Here is a 15,460-nt window from a genome sequence, read left to right on the forward strand (position 1 = left end):
AGTTGGCGCACGGCACAAAACTTATCAATTGCTAATATCACACATATATTTTTATATATTTATGTGTGTGTATGAGGCACATGATGCTAAGAAATTTTAGACTTAGAATAATGTTTTCATGTATGCGATTTTTAGCATATTTGTTTTAATGGACCAAAAAATGCATTCCTGTAATACTTATAGCTGCACGCCTGCACAAACAGATGCAAAAAATAAATTCAGAAGTATGCAATTGAATTTGAATTCAATGTTTCATTTAAAGTTGTTTGATTGATCCTTAATGACATTATATTACAAAATTGCCATTCAAATAGATTCACAATCAATTGCATTGGAAAATTCCATCTTTAACTATCAAAATCATTATATCGCTATAAATAAACATTATATATAATCATAACATTAATATTAATTATTTTTAATTAATATTTCCGTAGATAATTATGATATCTTTCTCCTATAAATATTTTTGGCCGACATCACAATCCATGTGGTTGGCCCCATGTAGATATCTTTTTGATCATTTTCTAAAAGGATAAAAAGCAAAATATTGAAAGTTGAGTAAATAGTTGAAAAAACACATTTTTAAAAAAAAATTGCTTGTAATTTATAAACACTAGAAGATGCTTTTCTCACACACAATCAGATGTTATTCTATGCATTAAATGTTCCCAAAAATGCATAATTTATGTAATTGTAGCAATAATTAACACTCGTACTAAAAACCATCAATTGGAATTTAGTCAGAGACTCAGTTAGAGCATCCGCAGCGGTGGCGGTTGGCGCCACCGCCGTCCGTGCCAGCGGCAAGGCGAAGGACCGCCACCGCTGCAACCGCGCCGCTGGCACGGCGCTGCTCGATGTATCGAGCACGTCCGTGCCAGCGGACGCACACGTGGCGGTCTCCCATTCGCCAACGGCATAGCCGTTGGTTTCAAACATTTTTTTATTTTTTTTTTTAAAAAATCGGATTTTTATTAAAAAAATCGATAAAAAATAAAAAAAAAATTTCACTTCCCCAAAAAATTATATCCGTTTATAACCGTTTTTCCCCACTTTTTAATTTTTTTTTTTTATTTTTTTTACCCCAAAAATATACACTTTCATCTATAAATACCCCCAATTGGGGTTGGTGCCGCCGGATGCGTAGTCTTCCTCGGGTTATATTAGCCAATAATTATGTAATTTTTAATTTTTAGGAGTTTAATTATGTAATTTTTAATTTTTAGTATTTTAATTATGTAATTTTTAATTTTTAGGATTTTAATTATGTCTTTTTATTTTATTTGTAATTTGTTATTTTTATTGTGGTTTTTTTAATGAATTTTAGTATTATGAAAATGTTTTTGTGTAATTGAATTTTATATTAATTGTGCTCGTCCTTGCGGAAGAGCACAGTTGTGGGTGTTGTGCTCTTGCCAGAGAGCAGGCATGAATAGTACCGCCCGGGCCCACAACCGTGCCGCTGGCAAGAGCACGGTTGTGGATGCTCTTACATTCTTCCAAATATATGCTACATTTCTGATTCGATTTAACGAAATATAGCATTTTTTCAAGGTGCAAATTGTTCATTTTAATTTTTAAATGCTAGAAATTGAGCAGAAAAAAAAACTATTTTTGGTCAAAAGGTTCAAATAATGTTTTTTTGTCTCTTTCTTGATTTGTTTCTTCCGAGTGTATAATATTTTGCTTTAATATTATTTGAAAATTGGGAAGAAGGAAACCGGCCAAAAAGCACGGATTTGGACGCCAATTTCCACAAATAAATAATATAGAAAACTCCTAACTTACGAAATTAAGAAAAAAATTATTTAGCTATTTAGTTTAATTATAATTTATAACAAGTTTAGTTACAATTTAAATGTGGTGTAGTTGTACTAACTTGGATTCAAAATAGCTACTCATAAAAAATTCACGAAAACAAAAATATAACGTTCTCGTAGATAGGGGTGCGTTAAAATGACAACACCTCTTACAGTGACACTGTGACACCACGTATCCTGCAATAGTATAAACGCCACACTGCAATCTATAGATTGCACTCTAGTGTATTAGATATTGCAGACGCGCAAATATTGCAGTCTAGCGTATTGGATATTGCTGGCCGAAATTTTTTACCCTTGAGCGTTTTTTATGATTGCCGCATGGCAGCTGATTATTCGTCCACGTGTACAAATGATTGGCTAGGAATGGTGGTATAATGTCACTTTAAGAGGCGTTGTCGTTTTAACACAAACCATCGTAGATATATTACAAATATATGAAAACATCCTTTTTTATGTGAACCGAACATTCAAATTAATAGAGAATATATATAAAGTGGAGCTTAATTTACATGTTACATGTGATGTGAGTATATAATTTAATTTTCTTAATAATTAGATATAGTATCATTTCTCATTTATTTAGCTCATTCATGGACTTGAGTTGATTGCACTTTTTTGCTTGCACCAATTGATAGTTTCTCACTGTGTGAGAATAAAGGAATGGATCAAATATTATCTCACTCTCAAAAGTGACAAGATACACAATATATATGGGTTGATAAGAATTAGTGCTTGCTTTAAATCAAGTGCCAAAATGACTTTCAACGTGTCTAATCACTCAACCAAGCACATTCTACAATTGCAATTAAAGCATATGGGATAGTCCAAACGGCAAGGAGTTTAGACATTATTGCATTAGGCGCAGAGTTCGAGCCTCCTTTATATAGAAGTTCATTTTTTTTAAAAATTAAAAATTAAAAAAAATTAAAGTATATGGGGTAATTAAGAGCCCACATTTTCTCTTCATTTCAATATTTATCGATTCTCTCATACGATTGCAATGTTTATTTTTTCGCAAGGGGACACTATTTGATCTTTATTATATTGGCAATATATATTCAACTACGTATTCAAATAATTCAATAATCAACAATTCGTTAATGCAGAGGTTACAATTTATAATTAGTGCCAAGTAGTTAAATTAATATATAAATATTTCACCTTTTCTTATTCTTAACGAATAACTGTATAAATATATAGCCAGTCTATTCTTACAAACAAATACTCCATATAAATGGGTGCAATTTTCATGTTTAGATACATTTATGCTTTTATGAAACGAAATCATCTTTTCATATGAACACGTACAATATATAGACATCATATGATGAACTAACTATACATTATTAATATTACGAAATACTATAATGTTTCAAATATATTTGTTAATTTTCCAAGTTAGAATTCGTAGAAACTAAAATACGAGAAAGAGAGAAAACATATCAAATATATTAAAGATACTTATAAAAACTAAGTACTTTTGTTGATACATGATACTATAAAACTAATAAATAATCAAGTAAAAATCTTAAACTAGACATATTCAATTTTGATATTCATTTCAAAATAAATTAATTTTGTAAAAGTACCTTCTAGAGTAATGTTCAGAATCTAGAGTAATATTAATAAGTTACTTATGTTCTCCATCCATGCTCTTGGATGTGGGTTCGGACCCACATTTATTAATTTTTTTACTATTTATTCTTTCAAAAGAGCATAACACTCACATTCATACTCTTCCGCAAGAGCATGCTCAAGGGATTCACCATTCCATTATTCAATTTAAATACTCAAATTACTAAAAACATTCCCACAATATTAAAATGCATTAAAAATACCCGATACCATTACAAATTACTAAAAAATTAAAAATTACATAATTAAAATCCTAAAAATTGAGATTGAGAGAGTTGTTTGGTATAGTGTCACTATTTTGTGTTTTAAATGAGAGTATTTATAGATGAAAATATGAATTTTAGGGTAAAAATAATGAAAAAATAAATTAAAAGTATGGAAAAAATCGATATATTTTATTAAGAAGTGGGAAAATAATGATTTTTTCAGATTTTTTTGAATTTTTTTAAAAAATAATAATAAAAATATAAATCAACGGCCAACCAGAGCATGCCACGTCGGCTGCTCGTGCTCTTGCCGTTGGCACGGATGTGCATGGCCGTGTCGTCGGCAAGAGCACAGCGGCGGACAACAGGGTGCCGCGCCGTCGGCACGGACAGCGTCCTTCCCCAAGAGCACTTGGGGATGCTCTTAACTTCAAATAAGATGATATTCGAGATATATGAATGAGGTATGATATTTTTAAACTTTAGATAAGATGATTGCGATGAATTTGGACGAGTCAGAACTATTCATATCTCAAACTAATATCCTAACACACCCTTTTAGCACCCAATCCAAGTCCACACACAAAGAGGTGGTGGGATTTTTGTGTAGTGCAATTCCAATATGTGCCATACAAGTTTCTACCTGAAATGATTGATCCAAAGAAAGCCACACACCCACACACACACACACACACACACACTAGAAGGGGTTTGTAGTGTTCTTGTTCTTGAATTGGCATTCTCAATTAATTGGTTTTGGATGAGCCAAATTTCATTTAATGCATATATCAAATTTGCCAACTCAATGTTTTCTCCCTCATGGGATCCCACAAGACAGCTATAAATACAAATCTCTTTCAATAATTTCATACCCCTACCCCCTACCCACCCTCTTAGGGGAGGGTGGGTGCCTTGGAATTTTTAGGTGTTTTAATAGACCATTAATAAGTGTTCAACTTGAAGACATTATATGTCTTGATTAGGGCATCCAAAAAGGTCAATTCATTAATCAACCAAAACTTTAGCTTTAGGGATTTCTAATTTGTATAATTGGATTTGCTTCTTGTATGCTCCTAAGTTGCTTTCGATTTTTATGATTTATGAAATGGATTGTCACAATTGAATGGAATGATTACTACTATTTTGAGAGATCAATTGGGATTTTGACAAATCTAGAAAAAGGAATTTCTGGAAAAATATCGATGTTGTATTCCAACTTCGCTATTAGTTTGATTTTAAAATTTATTTATCTAGCTACATGTCATAAATTTGATTATCTACATTTTATTAGAAATAACTAAAAGTCTCTCTTTCTCTCACACACAGTGAAGTTAGAACATTTTTTGGGTGCAAGAAATAGTAAGATGAAATAGTCGAATTTCCTAAAGATATTCTCACTTTACATTGTATTTCCCTCGCATTTTCATAGTGCCAAATTCCATTATGGTCACGTCAAAGTTTGGTATTTAAGCCCACATTTTATTTATGAATTTCATGTCCTATATACAATCATAGTAAGATCAAATAATTCTTTTCATTTTTCAATCAAGTGATTCGATAAATGCTCTTTTCTTTTGCTCATCAATTCAATCTAATATTCATTACATAATGGAATAACCACACCCAACCAAAATGTATAAAAGGGGCCATTCTCATCAATCACAAATCCACTTTAGTATTAGTTGAACTCCTATTGCAAAAATATATTCTTTTTCGTCATATTTATGATGTCATCGAATTTTCAAAAGACTTGATACCAATATCACATTCTATTCAATTTCAGCATTCTACTCAACAAGAAAGTTGACTACAACATCAAGTGCAAAATAGTAGTCAAAACATAGCTTTTCTTGCACTTTGATCAGACCTTGTGTATGCATTCAAAATAGCAGCTACACCAAAAACTAGGCTTTTCTTGCACTTTGATCAGACCTTGTATATGCATTCAAAATAGACTATATATCGAAACCCACGAGCTAGCAAAAATCAGGATCAGCTAGTTTTCGATCATCAAAAAACTACGAAATCAGAGGTGAAGAGGCTCTTCCACACTGGCATCATTGTGGCCAGGTACTAAATCATCAGCATACCTCCTTGGGGATGGTATTCTCGGCCTCTTTGCAGGTCGACTGCTTTCGGGATTTGAAGCCGGTGCCTCCAAATGGTGATTGTAAGCAAGTGCTGGACTGCTCGGCTGTAAGTCCGTGTCCCCATCCGTACTCACCCAAGTTATGCCTGGAGCATTAACAGAGTAGTTTTCTTAAATGACACGATTGCCTCATGATGTAACTATGCAAAACCGCCTCTAAACTCTAGTTCACAACAAATCAAGAAATTCACGAGCTAAACATCGAGGATCCACACCAGATTCACATGTTATCCGGTTGAATCGCTAGTGTACATATGTTTATCAGATTAATGAGATATCAAAATAATCACGAGCCAAACATCGAGGATCCACATCAGAATTCACATATTGTCGGGTTGATTTCACTAGTGTAAATATGTTTATCAAATTAAAAGGCCACCGTGACACTGCAGATAAGTTCGACTAACTGATAATTAACAAAATTACTACTTTTCGTGAAATATGGAGAATATCCTTACGTGCAGGTTGACGAACACCTTCTGATGGTGGAAGATATTGTTGTGTTCCAGGATCACCCGCATCGTTATGAAAAGCAGGACGGACAGGTCGCTTCCTCACATAGTTTTTTTGTAATGGTTTTGGGATTTGGAAGGAAAACCTCGATAGGCTGACCTCTTCGGTCATGTACTCTGGATGTTTATCTAGGTACCTTGAATAAGCATCAGAAAACCAGGAAAAGACGAGTAAGGAAACAATCAACTATTCCAAAACATAATGCCACCAAGACTTGTTATGGTAAATTCCATTGCAATAATGCCAAGAACATACCTTTGAATATCTAACATTGAACGTAAACTCTTACCCGAAGGTGCAACATAGTACCTGAGAGAAATCGTAACAATAAATTAAATGGCATTTTGAGGCATTCAAAAGGGGATCTAAAGAAATCATGTATCTTCATCAAGTTATAATAATATGTAACTCTTCAGGATAAAAGAGAGCTACGGCAAGTAACAAACGTATGACAGAAAAGAAATAGATACGTACACATCAGCAAACCTGACACTTCCTTCACCTCTGATTCGCAAAAGCCTTTTCCAACCAGTAGGGGGTTGAGGAATGTTAGGCTTGTCGATTGCCCATATTCTACTGCCATCTTGTGTTATATCCGGATGATCATCACACGAGACGTCTGGACGCCATTCACGAGCTGTGTCACAGAAGAAGGGGCGCGCTGAAAGATGCTCCCGTATTTCCTCGTACTTTTCTTTTGTTGGAACGAGCCTCCATTTGAAACAGCTGGCACACTGAACAGCGAAGAGCCCTACCGATGGCAAAACCCTCGGGGTCCGGTCAGAAAATGGGTATGGTTTCTTTGGAGGAGACGGACAACTAATGGGACCCGGACCACCTGGCCCATCTTTGCCATTACTGGCATCATTGACGGCTGGAACATATAGCACCAACTGATATTGAGAATTTTCAGATGTTTTATTTCCTTCATTGTCTGTGTCGTGATTTTCAACATCTTCATCAGAACACAAGTCCACAATATCATCAGGAAATGTAGTCAGGGTCCCCGGGGGAACGGAAGGATTTGATGCATTGCGTTCTCCTTCAGCATTATTCACGTGATCAACGGTAGTTGAAGATTCACTGACATTTTTGTCCCTTTCAGCTTTGATAGTAACTTCCAAAGACTGTGGCTGCAGAGTTGCCTTCATTATCTAAGTTCCTGAATTCAACGATTGATCAAATCCCTTACCCACTTAACTGGCTAAGAAGAAGCAAGAACTAGGAACTCGTCAACACAGAACATCCTGAAACTCCATAATAAATGAGCAACCAAGATATGCAAAAAGAACCAAAAAAACAATTAGAGGCGCTGATGAAATGGCAGAGAAGTAAATGCATCTTTATCAGCTGGAAATGAATAAACTCGAATTCTTATTTAGATATGATGTAATAATGAACAAAATGGCGACCAAATTCATGGGAGTAGGGTTGAGCAGCAATATGAAGCAACTTCCAAAATTGGCTAGCTCAAACTGCTCGAAGAGCCCATAGTTCTCACACATAGTATGATATATCTCGAACGTGACAAAGGGCACTGTGTATATAACGGTCTACTTAAGTATCATCGTGTACAATCATACTAAAACAAAACATCTTATACAAATCCATCTGTCGGGCAGTTGACATAATGAACAAAATGGTGAACTAATTCACGGGGGCAGAGTTGAGTAGCAATACGAGGCTGCATAGCAACTTCCAAATCTAGCTAACACAAGCTGCTTGAAGATCCCATAGTACTCACGCATATGGTATATGTCGAACATTTCAAAGGGGCATTACGTATACAACGGTCTACTTAAGTATCATCATGTACATCCGCACTAAAACAACAACAACATCTTGCACAATCCATCTATCAGATGACATTGAAACTTTTGGTGTTCTATCAAAAGGTTTTTCTACGCGCTACATTGGCATTTCCATATAGAAATCAGGGCAAATTCAACTGCATTCTCTAGGGTGCAATATTGACTTTCAAATACGCAAACCTTAAATCTGTGGTTGTTTTAAACATGCAAACTAATTCTTCAATGTAATTAACTTCCAAACACTAGATAGCATAAGATATACCAAAACAGAAAACATTTAATGTGGAATTTCCAGTTCATATGCATGATTTAGAAGGAAACAAAGAACAGAAATGAATATCATTCCTCAACAAGACCTAAAAAAATTCTTTAACATCGTCGAATTTTCATTATTTTGTGTGAATTAATGTGCAAAAGCCCTAAGAAAATTTTGTCTCAAAATTTCAAACAAGAGCAGATGTATGTTAAAGGAACATGCACAGGCTTCTCCTTACTCTGTTTTAGGCCAAAAAAAAAAGGAGATAATCTCGACAAATGGCTTCTACATTTGTCGATTCTAACCTCTAGTGCCACAAAATTCCAATATTCACCTCAGTTAAATCGGCATTAACCACAAAAAGACATAAATCAGAAGACATACACATGCAATGCGAAGGTATTGGAGCTACAGACAACGTAGGCTTTACCAAGAAAAAGGGTTTTCTTCGAAAAAAATCCTTTTTAAGACACACACACACACACACCAACACATTTACATTGAAAACCCTTTTTTAAAACAAAAGAGGGAGAGATTTTACATGAGTTGTGTGGATATGAGCGAGAGTGAGAGATCTAAGGCGAAAAACAAGGAGAAGTTCTGCAGAATTTCTGATTAAATTCCGAAGAATCCTATGTTAATGCTTAATGCAATGATTTTGAAGGGGGGTTGTTGTCCTCGTTAACCGAGACAGGTGAAGACGACCAAAATGTTATGTATATTAATGAATTTGAACTAACTTTTAAATTTTGCCGATATACTTTATCTATTTCCTATTTTTTTATAAGTGGGGGATATTTTATTTAAATACCATTAGACAGACAACATACATGAATATATGAAATAAATAGACATGCTCATAGTATTTAGAATATACCTATTGCAAATTTTCTGTGTGTAGATGAAGGATTGCAGCTTCCGTCACTTTACCGAATGATTTTAACCTCTAATCTTTCAACCAATTAACCTTACTAAGAGAGTTTGTATATTGCGTGAGCAATATATTATTAAATCATAAATCTTAAAATGAGAAAATATCACACTATAGAAAAAAATTTCAAAAATCATGGAGAAGATTTTTGAAACTTTTGTTATATTTTGCAATTGATGGAATGATGTGGATAAATCTTATTAAGATCCACATAGATTTGGATAAATCTTATTATAATAGATTTGTTTAATTAAATTGAGTCCAGTCTAATTAGATTTCATAAGGAAATAGTTTTGATCATTACTATCATCACGATTAATATTGATTTAACGTCCAAAACTTGATAGCCAAAATCTATATTTTATTTATTTAATTTATTTCAAGTGTTTATAATATACTATGTTCATTAATTAATCAAAATTTGATGCCACAATTTCAAAGTTTTTATTTATATATTGGAATATATATCAACTAGCCATGAGACATAATATTGTGAAACAACAATACTAGTAGTAATTTTCTTGGTTTAAATGTCACGGCTACAATATTATCATAGACACATCGAGATATGATTCTATAAAGTAGTAATACTAGTCATTCTCACATATTGGTCACTATTACTGTTTAAGATACCAAAAATATTGAGTAGCGAAAATTCATACATATTGATAAGTCAAAACAATATATAATCGACGTATTCAAAAATATTGTGGATATTCTTAGATAAATCTTTGGACCTCAAACAAGTTTGTTAGTGAAAATATTGTACTCCTAAATGGTCAAATGTAAGGAGATAAATTATGAAAATACTACTAGAAGATAATGACGGGTTATAATAGAAGCCCTCAAATAAAGTTGAGTGAACTACAGTTCTTTATCTTGTCAAAAAATGCATCAATGGTCCCTAAAAAATTTTTATAGCCTATTTGGTCTCTAAAAATTACATTTTTGGTATCTGTCGGCCTTTTATACCCCTTTGCATTAAAAATATCTCCTAAATGCCATGGAGGGCATTTTCAGTATCTAAAAATTACATTTTTGGTACCTCTTCAATCATGCAATTATTTTGGATATACATAAAAGCACCTTTTAGAGCATCAGCAATGGCGCCCGTCCCAGCGGACGTCCGCGCGGGACGTCCGCCATTGTGCAAGGTCGCGACGGATACAGACGTCCGCTGTGGACACCGGAGTTCTGCAGAGTTCCGTGGACGTCCGCCATTGCGGAGATACGATGGACGTCCGTGCGGACGTCCCGATTTTTTTATTTTTAATTTTTATTTGTTTAAAAGTCTATATATACGGCTCGTTGAACTTCATTTCATTCGCACCACTTGTTTTAACAAGTTTCTCTCTCTCTAAATTTCTTTTATATATACGTAATGGCTGGTAGTGGTAGTGGTGGGCATTATGAACACATGATGCGGCTGAGTCATGCACCTGCGCGGGAGTCAGCAGATAGGGAGGAACAAGCGGCCTTGGAGCCGGCGGTACCTCGACCCATCCATCGTCGATTCTATAGTACCCCGGGACCACCTTGTTGCACACCGTCGGTTGTACGAGGATTACTTCGCTCCGGAGCCACGATATGGGGAGAACATGTTCCGGCGACGTTTTAGGATGCATCGTCCGCTCTTTCTGCGTATCGTGGGCGCTTTAGAGCGTCGATACGGGTATTTCAGGGTGCGGGAGGATGCCGATTCAGAAGTGCACTGCCGCAATAAGGCAGCTGGCATACGGAGGCGCGACCGACATGTTCGACGAGTACCTCCACATCGGCGAGACGACTACCCACGAGTGCCTGAAGTATTTTTGTCAGGGCGTTAGGGAGATATTCGGGGATAGGTATCTTCGGAAGCCTACCCCCGAAGATTGTCAGGCTCTGCTGGATATGCACGGGAATCAGCACGGGTTTCCGGGAATGTTAGGCAGCATAAATTGTATGCACTGGGAGTGGAATAACTGCCCCGCTGCGTGGAAAGGGATGTACACTACTGGTTTCAAGGGCAAGAATCCCACGATGATCCTTGAAGCGGTAGCTGACTACCGGCTGTGGATTTGGCATGCCTATTTTGGAGTAGCCGGGTCTAACAACGACATCAACGTCCTCCAGTCGTCGCCCCTTTTCAACGACCAGTGCATGGGCGTTGGTCCGACCGTCAATTTCGTCGCCAACGGCAACTAGCACAATATGGGCTATTATTTGGCGGATGGGATATACCCTATGTGGCCCGTCTTTGTGAAGACAATCAGATGCCCCACAGAAGAAAAGAAGATCTATTTTGCGGGTCGTCAGGAGGCAGCGCGCAAGGATGTGGAGCGGGCATTTGGTATGCTCCAGGCTCGATGGGCGGCAGTGAAGGGTCCAGCACGACTGTGGTATGTTGACAGCATCGCCGACATCATGTACACATGTATTATCATGCACAACATGATTGTCGAAGATGAAGGTCCAGTAATGACTGATTGGACCAATGATGATGCTGATGCTGCGGGTCCAAGCCACGGCGTGGCCACTAGCAATGTACGCATGGGGATACCCCATGACGAAGTCGATCGAGTCTGTGCATTTGCCGACATGCGCCAAAAACAAGCCCATGTTCGACTCCAGAACGATATTATTGAAGAAGTATGGCAGCGGAGGGGTTGTCGTTGATGTAGTTTTTAATTATTGAAATGTATTTTTTTTATTTGGTGAAATGTACTTTTCTTTTTTTTATTTAATGGAAATTTTTTTCCCTATTTGTGTCAAAATTTTAATTCCGTAAATTGTTTAATTCCGGAAATTGTTTAATTTGTGAATTTTTTATTATTGTGGGAAGTCCGTCGGGATGTACTTGGGGATGTCCGCCATTGTGCAGTGGGATGTCCGTATGAGGTGGCATCCGCAGTGGGATGTCCGTATGACGTGACAGGAGGTGTTTTTTGGATGTTCGCCGGGACATCCGCACCACTGCTAATGCTCTTACAACAAAAAATATTTTCTTTTGAATTAATTCACTTAAATTTTTTAAATAATTACTCGAATAACGTATAGATTAAGCTTTATAATGAAAAAATTACTATAGTTCACATTAATATTTCTAGTTAAAAAATGTTACATGCATGAGTTCGCTTTAATTTACGTTAGATATAATTCACTTAAATTTTAATTATTATATTCAAAAAATATTTTTCACTATATTATATTTTAATTAATATAATTAAAATATTTATTTTTCACTCAAGTATAGTAACATTTAAATATTTAAGTAACATTTTTTAAATGAAAATTACTATAATTCACTATAATATTTTTCTTCTTAAATTAAAAAAATTTAAGTAAAATTTTTAAGTAAAAATAAATCCAACAAAGAATTTTCTATAATTCACTTAAATATTTATATTAAAAAATGTTTCTGTTAAATATAACTTTTTCTTCGCAAACATACAGATAAAGTTGTATAATAAATAATATTTAATTTTAAAAATAAAAAAAGCACAATTAAAATATTTGGTTTCTTATTTAAATTTTTGAAATCATAAAGCATCAAATATTATTTAAATGAAAGTATAATTGAGTTTATAAAAGAAAATAGTGATGGAGGAAAAAATGAAAAAAATTAAAAGGAGAGTAGAACGGTCCAAAATGCCCCAAAACTTTAAATATTCACACTCGTGGTGCCTAGGGTTATTTTAGTCTTATCGTACCAAAAATTATATTAAAAATTTTTAGGGATCTTTGATGCATTTTTCGACAAGATCAGAGACTATCAGTGTAGTTCACTCTAAAGTTAAATAATGATTTCATATTCGCATCTCAGTTCTTTTAGAATATAATAACATGATATTATCGTACAACTAAATAAACTAAAAATTCAACGAATAAATCTGGCGTTACAATCTACAATCTATGTGACCTAATTATACATTTATTATTATTACTATTATTATTATTATTACTATTATTATTATTACTTATATTGATATAAAAAAAATTACGTTAACATAAGTAAATCGTAAATGCATCATTGAACTCATTGTGTGATATATTTTGCCTCCAAATGTTCACCGACATCAATTTTTGCCCATATACTATGATAGTACTAACATATGCGTAATAGTATTGGCATATGACTAAGAGGGTACAATTATACCAAAAAATTATTCCTAATCAGATTCTGTACACAAATTTTTTTTCAATTATCTTCTAATGTATTTTAATCATCTTCCAATGTATTTTTTTAATTTTCTAATGCATTTTAATTTTCCTATCCTTCATTTTATTTCTTTCTTTTCTATTTTTTAAAAATTTTCTAATACAGTTCTTTTACAATGTAGTACTCACATTTTCTACTATTTCATTTTCGATCTTTTCATTCTTAAATTTTTTTAATACTCACATTTTAATCCTTGTATTGTATCATACTTAATCTATAAATATAAGCATATCTCCATTTCAAATAGTGAAACCCATGCAAACAATATCACTAAGACTTTTTACATGTAAATTTTAATAATACTACTACATAACATATTGATGAGATAAGATCGAATCGAAATTATAATTATTCATACATTCTCAAACCAAAAATCAAGTTCAAAACCTTATTTTTCGAAATCGAAATATGGAAAATAGATGAATGCAGAATCCCAGCTTCAAAAATGGTCATTTTTAATCCCAACACCTCTCCGTCTCAGCTAGACAAACTATATTTGGGGATTTGGCCTTTCTTGAGAAGCGAGAGAGCGTACTCGCCGGTGCCTATGAGGTCCTCGATGTTGTGGACGGATCGCTCCTCCGCGGCCACCACGAAGATCGCGCGAGCCTCCGCCTTCTTCGCCAGCCGCGCCGCGAAGTTGAACGGCAGATCGGGTGAGTTCAGGCTCCTCAGTATCTGCCGGTACAGCGACAGAACCCGCCCCCTGTTCCGAGCCAAATCCTCAGCACTCGCCCATATCAAACCTTTCGCCATTTTTCTGTACAATTTACACAAGCTCAGTCACTCAGGCATTTCATCAAACACGTAGACTGCAGGTTGCCATTGCAACACTCAATTGTATGAAACGGGATTCAAATTATAAACAAAAATCACCTGGTTGTGACGATTGGATTGGATTGGATTGGATTGGATTGGTAATCGCGACGACGGCTTTGAGTTTTGATTTTGGATGTGGAAAGCTTAGAGCTTTAATTTTCACAAAAATGCCCAATTGATTTATAATTCATGGAATCCGTCATTCTGAGGGTAATAATGTCATACACAACCATAAAGTTTCATATATATAAACCCTTTGAAGAGAAAAGACTGAGGCTAGAGTGAGAAAGTAGTAATCACTAATCAATAGAGTGAAAATGGGGGGCGGAATGGAGACCAATAAGAACCGTTGGATCGAGGACTGGGCTACTAATAGGGAGAATCTCGAGCACCATTTCCGGTGGACCCGTCGCAACCTTGCCCTCGTCGGGATCTTCGGCGTCGCCGTCCCCATCCTCGTCTACAAAGGCGTCGTCAAGGAATTTGTACGTTTTCTTTTCATTTCCCCCAATTCATAAGCTTCATTTGTGCGAAATGTCAAATTTGGTCGAAATGTGTGCGAAAGTGTTGGTTTTGTATAGTCTATCTGTGGTTTCTGAGTTTCATTGGTGATGGTTATCAAATTCGATTCGATCTTCTAGTATTATTGTTGATCAGAAAGAAAATCAGCTCTTTTCTGATTTTAGCTTGTTTTCTTTGTTTGAACGAGTGTTTGTTTGGTGAATATCTGAAAATTTATGCAGACTGTAATGAGAGAGTTTGAACATAAAAATTACTTTGATGGCTGTAGTTGAGAAGATAATGTGGAGACTTTGGAAAGATTGTTTCTGGCAAGCAATGTATTGGGTAGTGTTTGCTGATAGTAATCTGTAGGAACTCGTTGGGAATATAACGCCTTTCATCGTTTTTGGTAGCTGGACATCATGTCCATTTACCAGTGAAGGGGTGCACTGGACTCTATCCGTAGTGTTGTTGGAAGGATATTTCTCGTAGGTATTGCGGATTCCTAATCTGTGCATTTAATCATAAAAGTTTCAGGGGGAGTATGTAGACATGGATCATGATCATTTGAGATATACCTATATACCTTTCTAATTTCTTATTGTCATTTATTAA

At 35.1% G+C, this 15,460-nt stretch overlaps 1 protein-coding gene and 1 long non-coding RNA gene across 5 annotated transcripts; both read right to left on the reverse strand.

Moving 5' to 3' along the window:
- Positions 1 to 5,405: 5,405 nt before the first annotated feature.
- LOC121796198 (methyl-CpG-binding domain-containing protein 2-like) lies at positions 5,406 to 9,085 on the reverse strand. Of its 4 annotated transcripts, none has more exons than XM_042194973.1 (5): positions 8,938 to 9,085; positions 6,804 to 7,491; positions 6,585 to 6,638; positions 6,275 to 6,465; positions 5,406 to 5,902 (listed from the first exon to the last, which is right to left on the reverse strand). In XM_042194973.1, exons 2-5 carry the CDS (start codon positions 7,478 to 7,480, stop codon positions 5,694 to 5,696), a joined length of 1,131 nt encoding a protein of 376 aa, XP_042050907.1. In that variant the 5' UTR covers positions 7,481 to 7,491; positions 8,938 to 9,085; the 3' UTR covers positions 5,406 to 5,693. The 4 variants fall into 4 exon arrangements, with proteins under 4 accessions (XP_042050907.1, XP_042050908.1, XP_042050909.1 ...); XM_042194974.1 differs by having other exon boundaries at positions 6,804 to 7,576; XM_042194975.1 differs by having other exon boundaries at positions 8,827 to 9,085.
- Positions 9,086 to 13,792: 4,707 nt separating this feature from the next.
- Positions 13,793 to 14,642, reverse strand: LOC121793561. The gene is made up of 2 exons (XR_006049124.1): positions 14,402 to 14,642; positions 13,793 to 14,285 (listed from the first exon to the last, which is right to left on the reverse strand). It is a non-coding gene; the product is annotated as an uncharacterized LOC121793561 (long non-coding RNA).
- Between the last annotated feature and the right edge of the window lie 818 nt (positions 14,643 to 15,460).

This window comes from Salvia splendens, chromosome 3, assembly GCF_004379255.2.
Source record: "Salvia splendens isolate huo1 chromosome 3, SspV2, whole genome shotgun sequence".
Taxonomy (NCBI): Eukaryota; Viridiplantae; Streptophyta; class Magnoliopsida; order Lamiales; family Lamiaceae; genus Salvia; species Salvia splendens.